Consider the following 23,579-nt stretch of genomic DNA (forward strand, 5'->3'; position numbering starts at 1 on the left):
AGCTTTCTTTAAGATCAAGTCAGCCGTGGCAACGGAAACTAAATAATAATAATAATAATAATAATAATAATAATAATAATAATAATAATAATAATAATAATAATAATGAGATCGGAAGTTTAGGCATTATGAATCATAAAAATAGGCACGCAAAAAGGCATCACAAATACTAAAATAGGCAGGCAAAAAGCTAAATAGCTAAAATACGGTACGCAATAAAAGGCAATTACAAAAACCTTGCACTTTCCACAAAGGGATTTCGGCAGCAAGAAAAGCTTTACGTAAGTCGAATGCAAATTGAGATTTTCGAGTCGATGTTGCAATTACTGTTGGAAGCAAAGAAATCTTCCCAGTAGCCTTGGAAAGTGTATTTTTGTGTTTGGTTGTACTGATATGTTGCGATATGAAATATTTAGCTAGCTACAACAACGTCGCAATGAAACTTGAAAGAAAAATAACCGTTAAAAATAACGTTAGACCCGCACTCATTGTTGCCTTGTCAAATAAACACAAGCGATAATTAAAACGCTTACTGTTATACATTTTTGCACGGCAGCACTCATTGTTGCAAAGAGAATATGTACTGACTGAAAGACAATAATATAGGCTACATTCGGAGAAGTCACTTTCGTTGTAGCGGTTATAGAAATAAATTAAAATATACCTGTAGACAATGTTTAATAACAGATTAATAAATAATAGATAAATAATCAAATAAAGGCAATAAATAACATTTATTTTGTAAATTAAGTATTTATATTAAAAAAGGTAGAAAAGGGCAACATAACACAGTGACATTTCAATCCCAACTTTATACCTTTAGGTATAATTCATACAGATTTACTTTCAAAATGAAGATATATTTAGCACATTTAAAAAGGAATACTGCCAAAGTTCCAGTCTCTGGGGGGGGGGGAAAAAAAAAAAAAAAAAAAAAAAAAAAAACTTACTAAGAATGGAATCTACGTTTTGCATCAACAGTTACCAGTAGAAAGCTTCAGATTCAGAGGTTCTGATGTACCGTCGCTGACTGTCCGGTTTTCGACCAGACAATCTGGGTTTCGGCTGAAAATTAACTTACCATGTCCGGGCAAACATGTCGACTGGACGAAAAAGTCTGGTTTTCTTAACTTCTTTAGAGTAACAAACGGAAAGACAAATTCTGAATTACAATAATTATTCTAATTAATTGTTAACTAGTGGACTTACTCGTGTTAATTACGTAAGTTTGTGCGGCTTACAGCTGTTTCAGTGCTTCACGCACCATCCTCAGAGCCTACTAGATCTCGGCGTCATCTCGAACTTCTCTGCCTGTTATGTGGGTGTGTTTGATTCTTGAAAGGTGTTGAAGAGTGGAGTTAAATAGTAAATAGTCTGTGTGTGTGTGTACTGAAATTGATCTGTGTGTTGAGAATTTGATCGGGGTGTGTTTTAGTGTCTTTGTATATTTCGTATTGTTCTAGTGTGTTGAGTTTTTGGTTCTTGGGTTGTATGTGTAGGATTTCCATGTCCGTATTTATGTTATTGTATGTATGGTTAGCATTGGTTATGTGATCGGCGTATGTAGATGTATTGTGTCCTCTGGTTATTGCTTTAATGTGTTCTTTGTAGCGTGTTTGGAATGATCTCCCTGTCTGTCCTATGTAGAACTTATCGCAACTATTACATATGAGTTTGTATACACCTGTGTGGTCGTATTTATTTGTTTGTGTTTTTTGTATGTTGAGATGTCTTTGTAGTGTGTTTTCTGTTCTGTATGTTATGTTGTATTTCTGCTTTCTGAATGAAGATGCTATCTTATGTTTGCTTTTGTTTTCATATGTTAGTGTGATGTATTTCTTCTGTTTATGTTGTGTTTTGCGTGTTTTTGTGTTTGTTAAGTTTTTGTTTTGTTTTCTTATGATGTTGTCTATTACGTTTGGGTTGTATCCGTTTTCTTGTGCTATGTATTTGAGTATGTTTACTTCTTCATGAATAATTATTGATTAAACATTATCTTTATTCTGACATTTTATTTTCTCATGGTTAAGTAATTATTCGTAGGTGTACATGGCATTGTACTTGCAAGGAGTCTGCAACATAGTAACTCTGACTATAACGTTCCATTTCACGCTTTTATAAGATAACTTTCTTCATAACAAATGCTCCAGTAAGGATGTGAACATCCACCGCTATGGAGTAATGTTCAGCGCGTCTAGCCTTGAAAGAAGTGGGCCTGGATTTGAATCCTAGTTGGAATAAGTTAACTTACCTGGTTGGGGTTTTTCTGGTTTTTCTCTCAGCCAATTGAAGCATAATTACTGGGTAACTTTCGGCGTTGGATCTCAGACTCATTTCGCCATCATTAATTCACATATCAACATCCATATCACAGCCCGGATTCAGTTCACGGTGCAGTGTGCTTGTACAGGGACATCATTTTATTTTTACTAACATTTTTAATATTAACCTGGTTATACCTTTAGAGAACCGGAAACACCATTCGCAACCCCCTTCCACGAGCGGAGTTCGATGATACTGGCGTAAAACACAAACAAAACACTACTAGGTATAGGAGGGAAAAAAGTAGTTCATCCATTTACGTAAACTAGAAAATATCGCGATTTTGAGTTTGTTAATTTTCATTGGGTTTTTGTTTAATCAAAATGCAGTAGCCTACTGTATTAAGAATAAGTGTTTTTACTCACGAACTGAGTTATCCATCCGAACGTAGTCATTAAGCAGTGTATATTATAATGTCTACAGCACATCAGCGTACAATATAGAGTATGAAGTTAAATTGAAAAATAATCATAATATGGATATTTAAACAAATTTTTGAAAATGGTGGCCGTTCATTTCGATACCGGTACAAGGCTTCAGTTCTTTTGTGCATATTATCGCACTATAGACTATTGCATCTAATTCCAATTGCCAGTTTCGTCCTTCGTAATAGTAACTCATGTTGAAATAATTCTGTACCTACTCTATAAAAGAGTACCTTACGTACTGTAAATTCAATCTTCACTTCTGCCTGACCCGCACAGATAAAATTACTCAGACATGCTATCTACTGTCCGTCCAAGTAATATGCCGCAGGATCGTAGAAAGGGGGGAAAATCACGTGACAGTTAATTACTTAACGAGGCCCTTTTATTTAAGTTATTTTAAACAGTTGTATAATATTACGTAAACGTCCAATTCCTAACAGAAATTAATGTTTTCAGAAAAGAGCTAGACAGCCCAGCTTTTACAGAGGAGCGAGCAGAAGCAGGTGGGGGAAATCGGGACGCGACGTAGGCAAACGGACGAAAGTACCTGTGCGAAAATATGGTTCAATATTGAAAGCTCTTTCGTCACTGGAAAACGCGAACATATTTCTGGAACATACTATACTCACTAGCTGAATGCTGTTTACTATATGCGGCCTTGGTTCTGTGTGGAGGACTGTTGGAACTTCATTAGTAGAAGGGGTGGGAGTGAAGTACATTAAAAAACTCAGGTACAATAAAAATTGAAGTAAAAATAAAATGATGTCCCTGTACAAGAGCATGGCTATTCGGAAGGAATGTCCGAACTTTAATCAATGGAGACGTGCAAGACGAGGCCTGATCGGTAGACTGCTACGTAGCCTGTTAGCTCGTTGGTAGCTCGTAGAATGAATCACCTCATTTTTCCAGCTACCAGCCACCAAAAATGTTTTTACAGCGCATGCGTCCGTAGAACTTCCCCACGTGCTAAACGCCTACTGCTCGTCATATCGACGCGTGTAATGGATTGGGAAAGATTATTTCAAATAATAATAATAATAATAATAATAATAATAATAATAATAATAATAATAATAATAATAATAATAATAGTAACAATAATAATAATAATAATAATAATAATAATAATAATAATAATAATAATAATAATAATAATAATAATGTTTATTCTCAGAGAAATACAACAGAAAGAAATTGTAAATTTACAACATTCTAACACATCCCTAAAAGAGAGTGTTCTCGTGCTCGGGACGCACAAATTACAACATCTAAAAATTATTCATTACTTGTAACATATTGCTTACATACATTTTTAAATTTCAGACTGTTGGAGATAAATAAATTTGCGTATTTCCAGGGGCGGCTCGTCCATAAGAGCTGCGGAGCTGCAGCACTCCCTGCTTTGACAGGAAAATAAAAATAATATTAATTTTAATTTTTAGAAGAATTGTTACAGCTTTTATTGGTAAATTGCTTCATATTTCATCTGGTCGGGAATATGTACTACTATCTTATGCATAATCTTTTTGCGCGTCGACTGTATTGGAATTGACACTGCATTCAAAGTCGTCCTGGGATCTGCACGGTGGTCAGCTCATAGAGAGTATGTCTTGCATGGTCAGGGGGTAGAGAGGTGAAGGGAAGCAGAGGGGAAACTGCCGCTGTTTAAAACCCATATCTCGCTGCATGGTTTGCAGAGCCAGACAACAAGGGATCTTTCCTCTCCTCCCACACCGCTATTGTAATGCTGCGTCAAATGGATTCTCTATTCCCTTGAAACTTAATGACAAAATTTTTCTTTTCTTTTCACATACTTATTGTTGTAGAATCTTATTGAGTTAATATAACGAAATTAATATTCTCTTTTGTCTTATTATTACCTATATATCCAGTCTCCAGCAGAACCTAATATTTGCCTTAACTCAAAATGATTGCATGAGTAGAATCCTTTTGATATAGCACGTAAAATACGAAAGAGACTTCTTTTCCAGTTTTAGAAAATTGTTGACCATCAGTACCGGTATATCTGAGTGTTGCTTTGGTGTGACGTCTTAATACCGTAACTTAACCATTGCAAATTTGCAAGCATGAGTGTGTGTGAATTACAGAATAATAATTTTATTTTTCTCAACTTTCCCTTGCGGAGAATATTGATGTAATGAAGTGAAATTAAAGGGTCGTCCGTTATCCGACTTAAATCTTACTTAAGCTTCATCCAGCCGAAATAGTGCATATATGTAAGGAAGTATAACAATGACATTTACGCTAAGCATTTGTGGTTACGTGGATGTGAACAAAAAAAATCTGTATTTTGTTTCCTTGCCTCCTCTTCGGTGGCGATGCTGCATGGACTAGGAGTGGTGTGACACATTTAGGACATTTGCCCCTAAAAAGCAAAATGCACGAATCTTCGCAGTCTCACCTGAAAAATGTTGTTTCATTGGCTATGTTACGCAACTCATACTGCCGTGAAATTAAGTGAAACGAACAGAACAAACATTCTCAAACATAATCAAGAAGTGAGAAAAAATCGTGAAATTATTTAAAAAAAAATATTGATTGTATCAAATTTTGTGGCCAATATGAACTTCCCCCAAGGGGACATGATGAAAAAGCGATTCGAAGAACCCTGAAGTGTTTCGTGGGTTGCTACATTTCGTGAGTAATCTAAACGAGCCTCTCAAAAATCATTTGGAACATGCCATTGTTTAAGGTCATTCTAAGACAATTCAGAATGAACTGGTAGATTGTAAGTTGAGTGTCTGCCGATCTGAAATTCAGACTGAAATCGATGGTATTAGTTTTTCTTAGGGATTAGCAAATGGTCCCACAGACGTCTCCCAACTAAGTCAGGAAGTTTTGGTTTTTCGATATGTAGTGCATTTATTTTTGTCCTATACTTATTAGTAATGGTACCAAGAAGTGAAATTTGTATGTACCGAAATCTACTGCAGCTCTCCCAATCCACAAGTTCACGAGCCGCCACTGCGTATTTCTCTAGCAATTTCAAAGGCACGTTGGGTCCGATAAGTATAATAGTAATACGCATTTACTTAATGAACAATTCCCGAATTTAAATAACCCGCTTTACAAACCTGTAAGGAAGTAATTCTTGGTAATCCACTAGGTTTGCCAGGTGCATAGTTTTCTTTAAATGCTAACGTATTTCTGTAAAGGTCAGTCGTGTTGCTACAACATTGCGGTTAGGTCATCTTCTCCTCAACCAAATTTGTAAGTATTAAAAACCACGATTCTAACTTCAACATTCACTTTTTAACTTTCAATTTCAAAATTTTTACACTTCCCCATTATATTTTACAGGACTTCGGTTTCATACACCGCTCAAACAACAGCACGACAACGTAGTACATATGTATCCATAGATAGTTGCTAACCACTAGGATCGCTACTATCGTCTCATTACAGACAATGCGAAATAGTACCAGCACAGTCTATTGTTCCTAGCACCCTCACAACTCAAGCTTCGTTACTGTGTATTCTAGGCTGTGCTTTTACTGTGTTTTGGCAATGTGATGTATATTCTGAAATGGCGTTAATAGGTTTCTTTCACTGTCCTTCGTAAGTTCGTCATATTTTGCAAGAGTTAAACGTAACTTCTCCCCATTTGCGTTCTAAAAGCTGGGCAACAGTAGTTTATTCCTACGCTGATTTATCATATTTAGTAGCCTGCTGAAGAACATTAACCTGACACAGCTAATGAATATCTAATCTGCCGAGAATATAGAAAAAGAAAGTAATATATGCGATGAACCACTGCAATAGTATGAACCATAGTTGAACTCAGACCTATTCCCAGAATGCGAATGATATTTTATATTATAACGGGGGAAGATGAGACCGAGAGTAAGCAGTGCTTCACATTTTAACATATACAGTCTATGTGAAATAGTACATAGAACAATGTTGTCCACTAAAGAAATTAGGTATTTATACTTTTATATTGCTTTTAAATACCACTAAATGTTAATAGACGCAATATTTTAAAATAATGCTAAAGTTAAAAATTGTTCCGGGACCGGGTATTGAACTAGCGCGTCAGTGCTCTACCACTGAGCTATCCAGGAATGATATACGACCACAGTACAATTCTTCCTTTTGTCCACATACCTCAAGTAGATTGACAACCATCAAAGACCCAACAGAGTACATACCACTGTATGACTTTAAATTGTGGTTTAATGTTTAAGGTCATGCACGTTTATTATGCGAATCTGGCTTCCAGGTCCAGGGTTCGATACCTGGTCCTGGACCGCTAATATCGACTCATTACAGACAATGCGAAAGAGTCTATTGTTTCTAGCACCCTCACAACTCAAGCTTCGTGACTATATATACTAGACTGTGGTAAAACCTCTCTTAAAACGAAACGCGATCGTTCCAGAATTGTTTTCCGTTTTCACAGGGTTTCGTTTTACAAAGGGTTGAGTTTTGGTAAAACTAAAAATAGACTACTGCAATATGCTCACTTAGGAAGAGCACAGTGAAGAAATAATTTGAAATAAAAGTTACTACAGTACATGCAAAGTGAATTTCATTTTCATAATTATTAACTTACGTAATAGCAGCCTCTCTCTCTCTCTCCCTCTCTGCGCCCTAGTTTCTTGGCCCCCACATTTATTTTAAAGTATATTGCCGCAACTTTCTTTTGAAGGGAACGTTGTACGATTTCCTTCGCGTCCTGCATCAATTCAGAGCGTAAAGTGCGTTCGGTTGTGTAACTGAAGTTGTGTTTTGTGGAAAATAGATTAACTTCACTTTAGACAAAACAATCCTTAGATGGCAGGTAGCAATGGCTAAAAACAGTATGACTCTACGACCTTGACGTTTTTATTGCTCCATTAAAAGAATGGAGGCACTCTTCCACGGTAGACCTGATCATCTAAGCTTTTTTATTAAATCGCACAGTTTTACTTTATTCGCACTCTTATTTAACACTGTATTGGCATATTAACATAAAACTCAGAATAAATAAACGGAAATGTGAAACTAAATCGACACTACACTACAATTATTCGCAGTTTTATTCCACTAGCACTGTCCTTTATCACTGTATTGGCTTCTTAGCACAAAACTGAGAATAAATGAACAAAATGCAAGAGGGTTGGAAGAAGTAACGGTACACGAGGTCAGTAACCTGCCCGGGTCCTTGACAATAAGCACAGAAGCTTCACCCCAACGCCTGACAAAGAATAGCGATAGTCTTCCAGATCATTCATTGCATGTACAGTCACACAAAAAATTATGCCATGCTTCGTACAGTATTATCGCAAAATGAAAAATGGTTTGAAATAATTTAGCAATGGTTACGCTTAAAATTATGGTATCCGTTTCAGTCAGGTTTCTTTTTACCTAAATGGTGCCCAAAAATGATTCCGTTTTCGCATTAGGCAGTTTTCCGTTTTAAACTATTATTTTACATAGGAAATCATTCCATTTTCAAATTTATTTTTCGATTGTCCAGGTTTCCTTTTTTATAGAGGGTACGTTTTAACAAGGTTTTCTGTAGTGTTATGTAAATAACGGTGGATATGAATTATCTTTTTATGCAAAATTATCACATAAAGCTGATGTTAAATATCCTTTGTACATAAATTGCCTGTAATTAGTATCGTAAACTGGGGTAAAGAGGATCACATGTGGTAAAGTGGATAATATGTGTATTGTTAGATAAGTCAGCGCCACAAGGATCACACATGCAAAGAAAACTATTTTTAGTGGCATTTATAGAAGAAAGGTTTTCTTTGCATGTGTGATCCATGTGGCACTGACTTATCTAAGCAATACACTTATGATTCACTTTACCACACGTGATCCTCTTTAACCCAGTTTACGGTACAAGAAGTAATTACGATTCAATTAGTCGACTGCTTCTTCCAGTAGATTTCTACAGTTTCTAAAGAGTACTGATATGAAAATACTACCTGTTCTTCTATTTTTAGGAGCTTCAAGATCATTTTCAAACTAATTTCACACACGTTACAAAACACCACAAGTACTATGGAAATATAACCAATCATATTTATTACATATAAATATATATAATTTCCCGATCAAACATTGTATATGTTCAGTCCATGCTGACACCACTAGAAGATAATACAGATGCAATTGCCAGTTCACAGGTATCACTTTTACAAAAAACCAAATGAAACATTTCCTAAATTAATTGTAATGGATTATTATAGACGTTCTCCTCAATGCGTCTCTTTCTGTTAAGAAAAATAAACAATGTTTGCTATATTTTGATCGTCCTATACATAGAAATATTTATGTTTGTATTTCCTACAAAAAATATCAGTAAACGAAAGAAAGAAAAGCATGGTATTTTAACGACTTTTCGATAGTTTGCCTGTATATTTGGATTGAAATTTCCACTGTGACAAATTTTTACCCCAGATATCAATTTTGAATTGGTTCTCACCATTGTGCGTACGTATATGTTTCCATTACGTCCTGAATTAAAAGAAACTTTCCCACAGGTATTCAATTTGAGAAACATTTCTCTCTGTGTGTATATAAACCGGTTCTAACTTTTCCCATGTTTGAGAAACTTCTTGCACAGGTAACATATTTGAATAGCTTTTCGCCATTGTATGTTGATAAATCAGCTCTCAAGTGTCCAGAATTTGATACTTTTCCTACAGATATCGCACTGGAACACTTTTTCACTCGTGCACGTTAGTACATGGCGTCTGAGAAGTTTAAAAGTTGAGAATATTATCTCAGTTATAGAATTTGAGTGACATTTCACTCGGGTGCGTAAGCATATGGGTACAGAATATTCCGAATTCTAGAAGGCATGGCATTTGAATGGAGTTTCGTCAAGATGAGTACGTAGATGACTTCTCAAAGAGCTTGATAATTAGAAACATTCACCACAGATATCGAATGGGAAAGGATTTTTTTGCCAAAATGCGTAAATTCATAAGTTCTGAGGGAGCCTGATTCTGAGAAATGCTTCCGATACCTAACAGATTTGAACGGCCTGTCGCAAGTACGTGCATACGTGTTCCAAGAGAACTCATGAAAAGTTAATCACTTGTATCTCATTTATGTGTCTTTTGGTCTTTGTGCTTGCATCTATGTCTTTTGAAAGATCCTAACTCTGAAAAACATTTCAAACATATGGAACATTTGTATGGCTTTTCCCCAGTATGAGTGCGCATATGAACTTTTCGAGTACATGAATGGGAGAAGCATTTCCCACAACTGTCGCATCTGAACGGCTTCTCGCCCGTGTGAGAACGTCTGTGAGTTCTAAGATGTCCCGATTCTGAAAATTTTTTTCCACAATAATCGCACGTAAAAGGCTTTTCACCAGTGTGAGTGCGTGTGTGTTTTCTAAGAGACCACAACACTCTGAACACTTTCCCACATGTATCACATTTGAAAGGTTTTTCGCCGGTGTGAGAGCGTAGATGTGTACTGAGATTTCCCGATTGTGCAAAACGTATCCCACATGTATCGCATTTGAATGGCTTTTCACCAGTATGCGTGCGTATATGAATACTTAAATTGCAAAGAGCTTTAAAACATTTTCCGCAGGTATCACATTTGAATCGCTTTTTACCAATTAGCAAACAGTCATGGGTTTTGAGACTCCGTGATTGTGAGAAACATTTTCCACAACTGTCGCACTTGAATGAATTTTCGCCAATGTGCGTGCGTATGTGTGTCTCCAGATTGCAAAGACATTTGTAGCATTTACCACATGTATCACATTTAAGTAGCTTTTCGGCAGTACGTACACGGGTTTCGAGATCTTCAGATTTCGATAAACATTCTACATAGGTATCGCATTTGGACGTCGATTTGTCAGTATGACGGCCAGACTGTGTCAGCAAATTCTTCTTTGTTCCACTCATGTGGTCGTAAATCTCTGATTCAAGCGCACTTATGGAACAAGGGTTCACGGAGGCGACACAATTTTCCGGAGTTGTGTGTTTCTTCTGCGCTTCTTGAATCCCATCAGTGTAGAATATGCTGAAATGAAGAAGATCCCATTTGTGAAAGTTGCGAATGTCCAGAGATAAAAAATAATCAAAATTACAAGACATGGTGCAATACAGTAAATTCCTGCTTTACAAACTGATGTATACAGTAGATCATCGATTATCCGAATACCGATCAACTGAAACATCGGTTAACCAAAGCATTCCAGTCGGAAAATTTGAATTTGTGTGTGCGCCATGTAGAAGTTTCGCTAGCGCTGTTTGCCAGATTTAGTGGCAAGAAAACGAGTCTCAACTCTGAATCAAAAAGTTTGGACTTCTTTTCCTAAAACTGTAAGCCTAATTTTATGGCTGTTTTGAACGTGTCAAACTAGTGCTATGTATCAATGAATTTAAATATTTTTATTCAATCTTATGGCTTAACACTATATAATATAAACCAAATTAATTCAATATTTTACATATTTACATGGTATTGTGTCATCATACAAACTTTTCGCACTCATGGGGCATCTTCAGGTAGGAAGTGTTTACAATATCAATCTAAAATCAATTAAAATAATCTGGCCTCATGTTTGATTATTTTATTCTTATTTTAATTGATTTTAGATTGATATTGTAAACACTTCGTACCTGAAGATGACCCATGAGGGCGAAAATGTTTGTATGATGACACAATATGATGTAAATATATAAAATATTGAATAAATTTGTTTTATATTATATGTTAAGCCATAAGATTGAATAAAAATATTTAAATTAATTAATACATAGCATTAATAAGGGCTTAGCTGACCATTCAAAAATGAATTGTAAATTAAATTGTCAAAATAGGCTAGTCAGTTTTCTGTGTTATTTTATAAGACGTATGATACAAAATATATACTCTTTGTTTAATATCAGTGTTTCTTTGTTTCATACTGCTTCTATATCACTGGCAAAATTTGTATTCGTAAATTATCGGTTACCCGAAAAATCAATTAGCCGAACACCATCTGTCCCGAATTGTTTCAGATAATCGATGCTCTACTGTATGCATCTCGCATACAATAATTGGCAAAAAACTCCAATCGTCTAAAATGCATTGAAATTTTATACCTGGAAAATTAGAAATCAGATCATCATACTATGAAATAAAATTTAAGTAAAACGATTGCAAACAACGTGCGAATAAAACGCCCTCTACACCAAGTCTAAACTCGTATTATAATATTTATATGGAAATTCTTTCCAATCTAAAGCAGTGAACAAGGATCAAACCTCTTGAAAATAATAAATTAAAATCTAAATTTCGAATATTTGCATGTTGCTAAAAACGATTTTCAAGGTTTATTCACTGCACTTGTTTTGTCTCCTACAATACATCTGCACTTCTATATTTCATGACCAATGCTACCACATCAGACAAGCCGTGGTCGAGAATTACAGGAGATCTCGCAGTTATCTTGCTATACGTCATGTAACACGTAAGATTAATGCTCTACGTCATCATTTACTTGAACCAGCGAAACAGGCTAAGAATGAACATGTACACCCACACTCACCTCTCAGATAAGATTTCAGATTCCTCTGTCGATACTTCCAGCATAGACTCCTCTTTTATTGTAGACACGACAAATGACTCTTCCTGAAACAGCAAATAGCGGTATAACAAAGAAATGGTACCGTTTCTGGTGTAAAAAGAAACACAAGGTGAATCTACAAATGTAACATGAGGCCAACAGAATGCTCTAAAAATGGGAACATATAAAATATGAAGAAGTGCTTAAGGAATTAGTCACAAAAAATTTACTACGAGTACTTCTACAATTTTATCAGGATACCTGAAAAAGTAGAGTTGAAGACTAGGAACACTGTTGAGAGACACAATTCTCTGGGAAACAGGTAAATAGGGTATCCAATGAAACAGTGGAGAGAAAATACGATACAGTACTGGGCCACATAGCCCATATCTTCTTAGAAGATGATGATTATTTTTTACTTCGTTATTTAACGACGCTGTATCAACTATTTACTTCTTTTGTGTGTAAAAGCTTTGATTCATCAACTACAATGCATTAAAATTTCTTCATTATAAGAATAACGCACTTATAGTAATCCACTACGTAATCAATTCAACAAAACTCATTCTATTCAGCTATCATTGTTCACGGAACTTCTACTGGGTGTTCAGTTCAAAATGTGTCTTGGCTCGCTGTATGCCGTCATGTGGCTAGCTGATGAGCCTAGAGAATTCAATCTTCCTACACTTCCGCAGCTCAGGTGTATAATCTAAGAGGCAGAGAAGTTGGCTAGCAAGTACGGCGTTCATTCTTAAGAGTACGTGCCGATACGTACGGTAACGCCGGTAGTGGCAGGAATGCGAACTGTTTGGAAATACGTACTGTCGGGATATGGGGAGAGGGTTAAGACGATTACTTACGTATTTGTTGACATTAACTTCGACGGTCAACATGGACACGGAGCATTTGATCTGTGTTGTGGAATGTTACCGTACGCAACCGATGATAACAAATACCCTGCGTATGACTTGCCGGCGCAAAACACAGTTCGAAAGAGGTTATGGTAGCACACAGACCGTACAGGCCGCCATCTGTTGCTACGACGTTCAAGTTATACCGTACACGTTCTCATGTTCAGATTGAAGAACGCCTTAAATAATAGGCAACTTCTCTAACATATAAGCTGAAACACGCTTCAAATCGGTGACCCAACAACAGTGACGTCATGACACACTTTGAAATGAACACCGAGTTGTGCTCATCATTTCTTTATGCTCGACCATGCCGAAATGTAGTAATTATACATTTGGTAGTAGCCCTTTAATGCACCTCATTAAAGTACACCTATTCATTAAAGTTCAGGTGTTCAGCCAATGACAAATCACCTTTATACCATTATAAAACCGCAAGTATCGATTATTCTCGGATATGCAATCGAAAGACAATTAGCGAAAAGTCACGGAAGCTGGATATCCAATACTGACGCAGAAGGTTATGTTCTGTCACTATAATAATTAGCGTTAATTGTAAATAGTATTCAAATAAATTCAATTTCCATCTCGTTTTTCAATTCTAAATCAATTTCCAGGTTATATAAAGACTAATCTTCATCTTATTCTCTATGTTATATCGAAGTCAATGACATTCGGCCTCGGAAAAATCAATACTTTCGCGTCTGCGCGCATCTCACAATTCAGGTCAGTTCGCCACTCACTTACATAACCATAATATGAATATTTTTTAATAATATGAAGTTAGAAATATGGCCGAGCATAAAAAGTCGTATGAAACTTGCCTATAATGGTAATTAAGACGCTCGTATGAAAATTATGCAACTTGCTTGCGCTCGTTTCATAAACAAACATGTCCACACCTGTGGAGTAACGGTCAGCGCGTCTGCCCGCGAAACCAGGTAGCCCGGGTTCGAATCCCGGTCAGGTCAAGTTACCTGGTTGAGGTTTTTTCCGGGGTTTTCCCTCAACCCATTACGAGCAAATGCTGGGTAACTTTCGGTGCTGGACCCCGGACTCATTTCACTGGCATTATCACCTTCATATCATTCAGACGCTAAATAACCTAGATGTTGATACAGCGTCGTAAAATAACCCAATAAAATAAAAAAAATAAACAAACATACTTGCGTCTTAATTACTACCATTATAGGCTCGTTGCATAAAGTACTATTTTCTTCAACGTTCTAATCGTCTCGTACCAACCAACTGCCGAACATTGATTCAACTTTCGTCTGTCAGGTACGCATCACTATCTGAATAGTGGTCATATCGGATTCCATACCAAAGCAGCAGGCATATGTACCAACAGTTTCACATTCGATAGTAAATTCAGTCTGAGAAAATTTCGGAAGACAGTCTCGCTCACCTTCATATACCATCAACATTATTTTTGTATGGAAAACATCCACCGCTTAATACATGGGCTTCGTCTGTGCATATATATACATAAAAAAGTAACGGTAAAGGTATCCCCGTAACATGCCATGAAGGCACTTGGGGGGCATGGAGGTAGAGCCCCATGCTTTCCATGACCTCGGCACTAGAATGAGGTGGTGTGGTCGGCACCACGCTATGACCGCCTTTTACCCCCGGGAAAGACCCAGTACTCAATTTTATAGGAGGCTGAATGAACCCCAGGGCCGTTCTGAAAGTTTGGCAACGAGAAAAAATCCTGTCATCACTTGGGATCGAACCCCGGACCTTCCAGTCCGTAGCCAGCTGCTCTACCAACTGAGCTACCCGGCCGCCTGTGCATATATACATATCTTCATTATTATTTCCATGAATCCAAAATATAAAAATAAAACATTTTCGTCTTGCCCACAGGCCTGCAACTCACATCTAGAGGGAAAGATTTTATGTCCATGCAAAGACACTGTTGACGTAAACAGATTTAATTTAGAGTTTCCGTTGATAACTACAGGGAGGAGAATTTGGGGTTCTTAAAATCGATTCCAAACTCAACATATTAATAGTCAAAGCCGAATGCGATATGTTTGCTATGATACGAAACCTGAGTGGACTATACTGTTCTTCAAAGCTGTCTAAAAGACAGTTGTGATACATGTTAAAAGTGTTTATATGCATTTTCTTCATTAGGTTGCTACACTCGACCTGTTGACTCATTTCGCAAACATACACACTTACTTCCTTACTTACTAGCTTTTAAGGAACCTGGAGGTTCATTGCCGCCCTCACATAAGCCCGACATTGGCCCCTATCCTGAGCAAGATTAATCCAGTCTCTACCATCATATCCCACCTCCCTCAAATCCATTTTAATATTATCCTCCCATCTACGTCTTGGCTTTCCCAAAGGTATTTTTCTCTCAGGCCTCCCAACTAACACTCTATATCAATTTCTGGATTCGCCGACACGTGCTACATACCCTGCCCATCTCAAACGTCTGGATTTAATATTCCTAATTATGTCAGGTGAAGAATACAATGCGTGCAGTTCTGTGTTGTGTAACTTTCTCCATTCTCCTGTAACTTCATCCCTTTTGGCCACAAATATTTTCCTAAGCACCTTATACTCAAACACCCTTAACCTATGTTCCTCTCTCAAAGTGAGAGTCCAAGATTCACAACCATAAAGAACAACCGGTAATATAACTATTTTGCAAATTCTAACTTTCAGATTTTTTGACAGCAGACTGGATGATAAAAACTTCTCAGCCGAATAATAACAGGCATTTCCCATATTTATTCTGTGTTTAATTTCCTCCCGAGTGTCATTCATATTTGTTACTGTTGCTCCCAGGTATTTGAATTTCTCCACCTCTTCAAAAGATAAATTTCCAATTTTTATATTTCCATTTCGCACAATATTCTCGTCACGAGACATAATCATATACTTTGTCTTTTCGGGATTTACTTCCAAACCTAGCTATTTACTTGCTGCAAGTAAAATTTCCGTATTTTCCCTAATCAATTGTGGATTTTCTCGTAACATATTCACTTCATCCGCACAGACAAGCAGCTGATGTAACCCGTTCAATTCCAAACCCTCTCTGTTATCCTGGACTTTCCTACTGGCATACACTACAGCAAAGTTAAAAAGTAAAGGTGATAGTGCATCTCTTTGCTTTAGCCCACAGTGAATTGGAACGCATCTGACAAAAACTGACCTATAAGGACTCAGCAAACATACACACTTACGGAATAAAATGCCACTTTCAGCATTTGTATCATAAATAACGATCGTGATGAAAACAAACCTTCCTATAATTCTTACAACATTGTGTGTGTTAAATGTGTAAGCCTAAATCTAGCGTTTAGTTTTGTGGAAAAAGTATATAGATAACATCAACCATTAAGCGATATTCAAGATGGTATAATATTACCGTCTTGAATATCGCTTCATTCTATATAGCAAGCTCTCATACCTTGCCAAAAATAACTGTATTTCACTGAAAGAATTTTTTTCAAAAGTTAAACAAGACAACCACATCACACTTTAAATTTAATTTGAGCAACAAAGAAATAAGCACAAAGTATATGATTATGTCTCGTGAGCAGAATATTGTACGAAATGGAACTATAAAAATTGGAGATTTATCCTTCGAAGAGGTGAAAAAATTCAAATATTTTGGAACAACAGAAACAATATAAATGACACTCGAGAAAAAATTAAACGCACAATAAATATGGGAAATGCGTGTTATTATTCGGTTGAGATGCTTTTGTCATCTAGTCTGCTGTCAAAAAAGCTGAAAGTTAGAATTTATAAAACAGTTATAGCCTATTACCGGTTGTTCTGTATGGTTGTGAAACTTGGACTCTCACTTTGAGAGAGGAACAGAGATTAAGGATGTTTAAGAATAAGGTTCTTGGGAAAATATTTGGGGCTAAAAGGAATGAAGTTACAGGAGAATGGAGAAAGTTACACAACGCAGAACTGCTCGCATTTTATTCTTTACCTGACATGGGCAATTCCAGAAATGTATATAGAGTGTTAGTTGGGACACTGAAGGGAAAAAGACCTTTGGAGAGGCCGAGACGTAGATGGGAGGATAATATTAAAATGGATTTGAGGGAGGTGGGATATGATGATAGAAAGTGACTTAATCTTGCACAGGACAGGGACCAATGATGGGCTTATGTGAGGGCGGCAATGAACCTGTGGGTTCCTTAAAACCCATTTGTAAGTAAGTAACAAAGAAATAAGCAATAAATAGCATGCAGGTAATTTTACTCAGTCTCCACTGTAAACCAAAATTAGTTTGTCACCACAGCTGTACAGACAAGGTTTCTGTGACGAACGCAATACAAGTTAAACATTGGAAAGGAGAGCCAGCACACCCAATGAGCTCCACTCACCTCGGCTTCACATTTCACTATGGGAAAATCATTCGGCAATGTCATTTCTTCAAATTTTATCTCTGTGTGGATGTAGGTGTCGTCCACGCATTCCTCCTTAATTCTAGTCATGGGAAGATCCAATAAATTCCCTTCCTGCAGAACAAAGAGATATAATGAATGAGTAATATATTACAATGTGTCAGGAGCTGATCACAAATGTTACAGGTTGCACTCTGGGCCTGAATACCAGTGCTTCAATACTACTTGCAACACACAAGAGAAATTATAGAAATAATTGGAGAAAAAATGGATAATAAATCTTAAAAACAGAGAAAAGGTGGAAAAAGTAGAGCCAGATCTGTCCTGGAGTCCACTTCATTTTCAATAGAGCGATTGTAATGTTTCTTATTCAATTTGGATATTTCATTTTGGTACTTAGCATTGCCCCAAAAGTAAATTTATAAAGTACATTTTGACTAAAAAAGTTCCACCGCGTGTTATTGGCGCTCAATTATAATGTCTAATTTTATATAGGTCCAGATTACTACAGCTTTCTAAAACTTTACATAGTTTTTCTATTTTATAATTTTTTTTATTTTGAAAATTAAACTATTTTACAGGATTCCAGAAACAGCAATTGAAATATACACCTACTCACAATCAAGAACGTGGGTTGAACAATTCTCTATATTTTTTTTCTGCTCAATACTGCATTCATAAATAATTCTCAAATTCTTCCTTGAGCAAACTAAATTCACGGGAAACATCAGCTCTCTTTTACCGCCCTCGATGTTTTTAACATTAACTTTATCTTTGATACATACACACATAGCCTACTTTTCTTTGCACCTTGCTCCATTGTATAGTTCGGGTCAGCTTACTTAATACCCTAAGGGTATTTACCCCATTACTATTATAAGCTAATGGATTATGGTGGCGGCAGAAATTATCATGAATCTCAGAGACCCACTCTTGATCGTGTTATGCGTCAGCTTGTATATAGGGAATCTCGTAAGCAACGTTCCGTACAGAGGCAGTGGCAAAATGGTGCAAAAAAGAAAATGAAAAGAACACACATTATAGGCCTACACTCTTCTACACTTTTATTCTTCTTGGTCTTTCTCCGCACTTCGCTACTTTATTTCTACTATCTAATTTTATATCTACATTATATCATTTTCCTCAACACAACTGAACTTACCTGGCCAGAGGCGAGACTCGAACCACGATTCTTTACTTCTATGATCCCTATGATCCACAGTCTTAACAATTAGGCTACACGAACACTCACGAATCAGACGCTCGAAACTTATACAAGAGATAAACCCAATCGTAAAACTCCAACGACATGTCATATAGTAGGCTACATCTCGCATTACGTCATATCTTAAGAAGAGCGACATTGCTTTCCACCGCATAATACACAATGCCAATATCCGCTACCGTACAAACCACGAAAATCATCACAAAACAGACAATTGTAAATAATAACACTGACAAGGAAACCCCCACATACCGAAAACTTAACGTCATTTTCCTGCAGTAAATTCAAACACCACTCGCTAAATAACAACGTAGCCTATATACAGTCACGAAGCCAGAGTTATTGAGGATACTAGAAACAATAGACTGTGCCGGTACTATTTCTTATTGTCTGTAATGAGGCGATAGTAGCGATCCTAGTGGTTAGCAACAATCTATGGATGCGTATTTACTACATATTGAGCTTCGTGACTATATATACTAGACTGTGATATCCCACTATTCTCCTATTGATATATTCGCACATAGTAATGTACATCCTTAATTAGCACCTAATTTTAGATTAATACACACACAAACCTAAACTGGACTCTAACCTTAGAGAAATGCACACAATCGCTAGCTATCCGTCCTAGAAAATAACGAATATACGAATGTAAACCCTTAATTAGCCCCTAATTTTCAATTAATACACACACCTTAATTCGTCCCTAATTTTATATTAATACACACACACAAACTAAACCGGGCTCTAATCTTACAGAAATGCACACATCCACTGGGTATCCGTTCTATAAAATAACTTAGCATTCTTTATACAAGTATACGTGACCAACAGACAAGACAACACGAATCAACGTAATTATAGAAGACCACATATGCGAAGAAGGATTAAATAATTTAGCTTTCTAAATGTTACCACATCTGCAACGCCCAATGACAACAACTGACGTCATCACATTCCATCCCTACTGACACGTTCCACCATTAGAAACACAAAAGTCAATCCCTGTACACAGCTCTACGTAACGAAAATACAATAGCAAAAAACGTAATTACATAAGACGTCAGCGAAATGACGAAAGCTTAAAAGGTACGTAGAGTAATATCACCCAATAAGATACGAAATCATCTGATACCTACCCCATATACGCACGTCACATAATAATAATAATAATAATAATAATAATAATAATAATAATAATAATAATAATAATAACAACAACAACAATATTCCCAACACCAAATTGGCGTCCCACTACAACAGTTACATTTCGTAACCTCACTACCAAAACATAACCAAGTACAATATTAAAATATATCGTGTGAAAACCACGTCATTCTCGTAAACAAAATACGTTTATCAATATTACGTACCTATTAAATCGTACAAAATACCAAAAACGGATGACATTCCGAATTTATCTCTACTGCAAGCAACATGGTCAGGTATTATGAAACACATCATATTTGTGTCTCATTCCACAGCTGTTACAGAAAAACAACATGGGCATGGAGGTCCAGCAGAATTAGGCATCAACTCATCGAGGAAAATAAACTCGTGAATAACATTCAACTTCAAGCGGTGAGGTCAAGGTGGCCAATTACATGACGTCAAAATTCTCAAGATCTGACACCAAACAATTTCTTTGTTTGAGGTTTTGTATGTACAGCAACCTAGGGATATTGAGTATTAATAAACCAAGATTGTCTCAGCTTTTGCAATAAATCTACCACTGACATGTTACAACTCACATGATAGATATACTGTAAACCTTACGACATGAAAAGTATTGTAGATGCAATGATGGCACATTGAGGTCTAACTTGGACAAAACTTCTATCTTTCTGGAATACATTTACACATTATTGGAAAATAAATTGCAACAGTTATCATGTTACGTTTTTCTTTTGTCTTCTCAACGGATCATATATTCATTAAAATAGATGTCTATAGAACAGGTTACCAAATAGCATAGTTTATAAGAGAATATTTCGTTTAAAGCTTATTACAACACAGTTTAAACCAGCAAATTTGGCAAATTCTCAAAATTTTATGTGTACTAATACAAGAATGAAAACTGTTGCCTTGACATTTGTTAGTATCAGCTACGTCAGTCCGCTAACTATATATTTAAACATGTATAGTTAATGTGTTACCACAGTCTAGCATATACAGTCACGAAGCTTGAGTTAGAGCATGTTAGGAACAATAGACTGTGCCGGTACTATTTCGCATTGTCTGTAATGAGGCGATATTAGCGATTCTAGTGGTTAGCAACTATCTATGGATGCATATTTATTACATATTGAGCTTCGTGACTGTATATATTAGACTATGGTATTACAGTTTACAAGTCACTTTCAATTTACCTCTGATAAGGACTTCTTCTCTTCTGCTTCACTTGACTGCATAGGCAATAGGTTGATATCCAGTTCCATTTTTATCACATCCATCTCAATTGAAAGAGGAATTTATAGAGATTGACATTCATCTGCAAGATGTAAGATGTTGGAAAAGTCTTATTTAGAGCGGTTGTAACATATTTTGCTGTATTCCGAACTTGTCCTGAACAAATGTATGCTATATAAAGAAACATAAGACATCTTTATAATAGCGCATAAGTCGTTATGAAATTCCTCGTGCAAAAAATCAGGTCTCATTTCTCTATGGAATCAATAGACGAAATGTATGCGTGCGCGTTCACATGCATAACTGAATAGCAGTAGGCCTACTCTTCTTCAGGATGCCACTCATATTTTGTCATCAGTGAGAACTAAATTCAAGTAGTACATATGATACTTTCAAAATAATGCTTCAACTAGGCTTATTATCCACTTTTATACATCATCTTCTTAGCATAAAATTTAGCTTTTCACGTGTCAGAATTTACCTTCAAAATAAATTCGAACTTGATGGTGATTAACATTGATGTTACTGCACTTTCTTCTAAGACCCTTCTTTGTTGTAAATATTACATACTTAAAAGTTACTTACGCATTATACCAGCTCCATTCCCATAGTAGGGTTACGAATCCACAGTTTGATGAATGATGAGATTTGATAATTTGTATAAATATAGTGAAGACAATAATTCGAAAACTGTATACCTCATACCACTATCTAGAGGAGAAAGAAAGGATCTAATTGATAATAATGAGTTTATGTAAGTAGGCCTACAATTTCTCTGTCCACATAATTATCGAGCAATAATACGAGTTATCTACTAATTCGGCAATACTTGAAGACGAAATCCACTAAAAATAAATGAAGGGTTCAGAGCTATAGTGAACAAAGCGCCATTTATTAAAAACGGAGAAAGCAAGGATTGAAGTTAAATGAATACCATAGTTTAATGAAGATTGACATATCATTTAGTTTTAATGTGTATACTTTATATTACTTGCTATATGTTTCCAATGACCTATGGTAATAACTTCATTTTAACCCTTGTTTTCTATGGTTTTAGTAAATGGCGTAGCCCACTATGGTTCTGAATTCTTCAAATGCAAATATATAGTACCTAATAATATTAATAGAATGAAAGTCGCATATGCATTTCATAAAAGAATGAGGCATTAATATAAGAATTTGGGAATGTTTTACTTTAAAAAGGTTATGATCATTTTGAAGACGTAGCAATAACATATGACTTTCGTTTAATAATAAAATATGAACTTATAAGCATATACCTGTGTTTAAACGTCGAGTGATAAATTTTCAGTATCCTTCTTTCAGTAATAATATAACAAACAAAGGGAACATAACTATGCTTCTATGGGACACTTCTTTTTCCACTCTGAAACAAAGTGGAGGGACTAATTATTCGACTTCCGTCCTTTACAGCAATATTAATAAACTATATTTACTTATTTTAACTACAGTGAAAAGAAAGCAACGCTGTAACTTATAACCCGATTAAAGCAAGAAAAGAGATCAAGGATGCCGTGAGCAGGTGTCAACACTGTCAACTCAATTTTGCGTAAAGCTCACAAAAACTAAAAAAATATAATATAAAACCCACTAGATTTTCGTCCCTCTAGATTTTTTTGCACTTAATTGTTAAATAATGCGCAGATAAGATGTAATAGTACGAATTAAATAATAGCACAGTCAGTCAACAATCGTATCATGAACGGCTGAAACCCATTATTAAATAAACGCGGATAAAATATTGTATGCATCTAGTAGGATGAGCATAATTACCGCTGTCATGTAATTATAGAACTCGGCTTGCGCCTTATTGCAAAACGCATTCGAGCAGCAATGATGCTCAAATCCCACTAGTTGCATAAATAATTATTATTGAATCGAAGAATACTAAAACGTTCAAAGTCAGTGTTCTCCTTCTGAATCGAAGAATACTAAAACGTTCAAAGCCAGTGGTCCCCAATTTATGTTAAACTACTGACAACTGGAATAATAATTTTAAAAATTATAACAAAAATATATCTTATTGAGATAATAATATTACAATACAAATTGTGGAATAAGCGTTTTTTCCTTTCTACAGTTTAATTAGTTATTTGCTAATAAAAATGTCAGACTTGAACATTTCATCTAACTTTCAAGCATTAGAAAAAAAGTGATATAAGTACTTAATTTTCTTAAATTTTTTTTATTTGGTTATTTTACGACGCTGTATCAACATCTAGGTTATTTAGCGTCTGAATGATATCAAGGTAATAATGCCGGTGAAATATCTCCAGGGTCCAGCACCGAAAGTTACCCAGCATTTGCTCGTATTGGGTTGAGGGAAAACCCCGGAAAAAC

General features: G+C 35.9%; 1 protein-coding gene across 2 annotated transcripts; it reads right to left on the reverse strand.

Moving 5' to 3' along the window:
* Positions 1 to 8,618: 8,618 nt before the first annotated feature.
* Positions 8,619 to 22,718, reverse strand: LOC138691720 (zinc finger protein 664-like). 2 transcript variants are annotated; one of them, XM_069814017.1, is made up of 6 exons: positions 22,499 to 22,718; positions 21,804 to 21,929; positions 21,179 to 21,300; positions 17,561 to 17,695; positions 12,268 to 12,350; positions 8,619 to 10,754 (listed from the first exon to the last, which is right to left on the reverse strand). In XM_069814017.1, exons 3-6 carry the CDS (start codon positions 21,260 to 21,262, stop codon positions 9,818 to 9,820), a joined length of 1,239 nt encoding a protein of 412 aa, XP_069670118.1. In that variant the 5' UTR covers positions 21,263 to 21,300; positions 21,804 to 21,929; positions 22,499 to 22,718; the 3' UTR covers positions 8,619 to 9,817. The 2 variants fall into 2 exon arrangements, with proteins under 2 accessions (XP_069670118.1, XP_069670117.1); XM_069814016.1 differs by lacking the exon at positions 21,804 to 21,929.
* Positions 22,719 to 23,579: the final 861 nt, after the last annotated feature.

The sequence above is a fragment of the Periplaneta americana genome, chromosome 16 (genome assembly GCF_040183065.1).
Source record: "Periplaneta americana isolate PAMFEO1 chromosome 16, P.americana_PAMFEO1_priV1, whole genome shotgun sequence".
Lineage (NCBI taxonomy): Eukaryota > Metazoa > Arthropoda > Insecta > Blattodea > Blattidae > Periplaneta > Periplaneta americana.

Coding starts and splice junctions, on each gene's coding strand:
- LOC138691720 (XM_069814016.1), bottom strand. CDS start 21,262: ATGGATGTGATAAAAATGGAACTGGATATCAACCTATTGCCTATGCAG. Junction 12,351..17,560: donor TAGTGAAATGTGAAGCCGAG/GTGAGTGGAGCT, acceptor TTGCTGTTTCAG/GAAGAGTCATTTGTCGTGTC. Junction 10,755..12,267: donor TCTGAAATCTTATCTGAGAG/GTGAGTGTGGGT, acceptor TCTTCATTTCAG/CATATTCTACACTGATGGGA.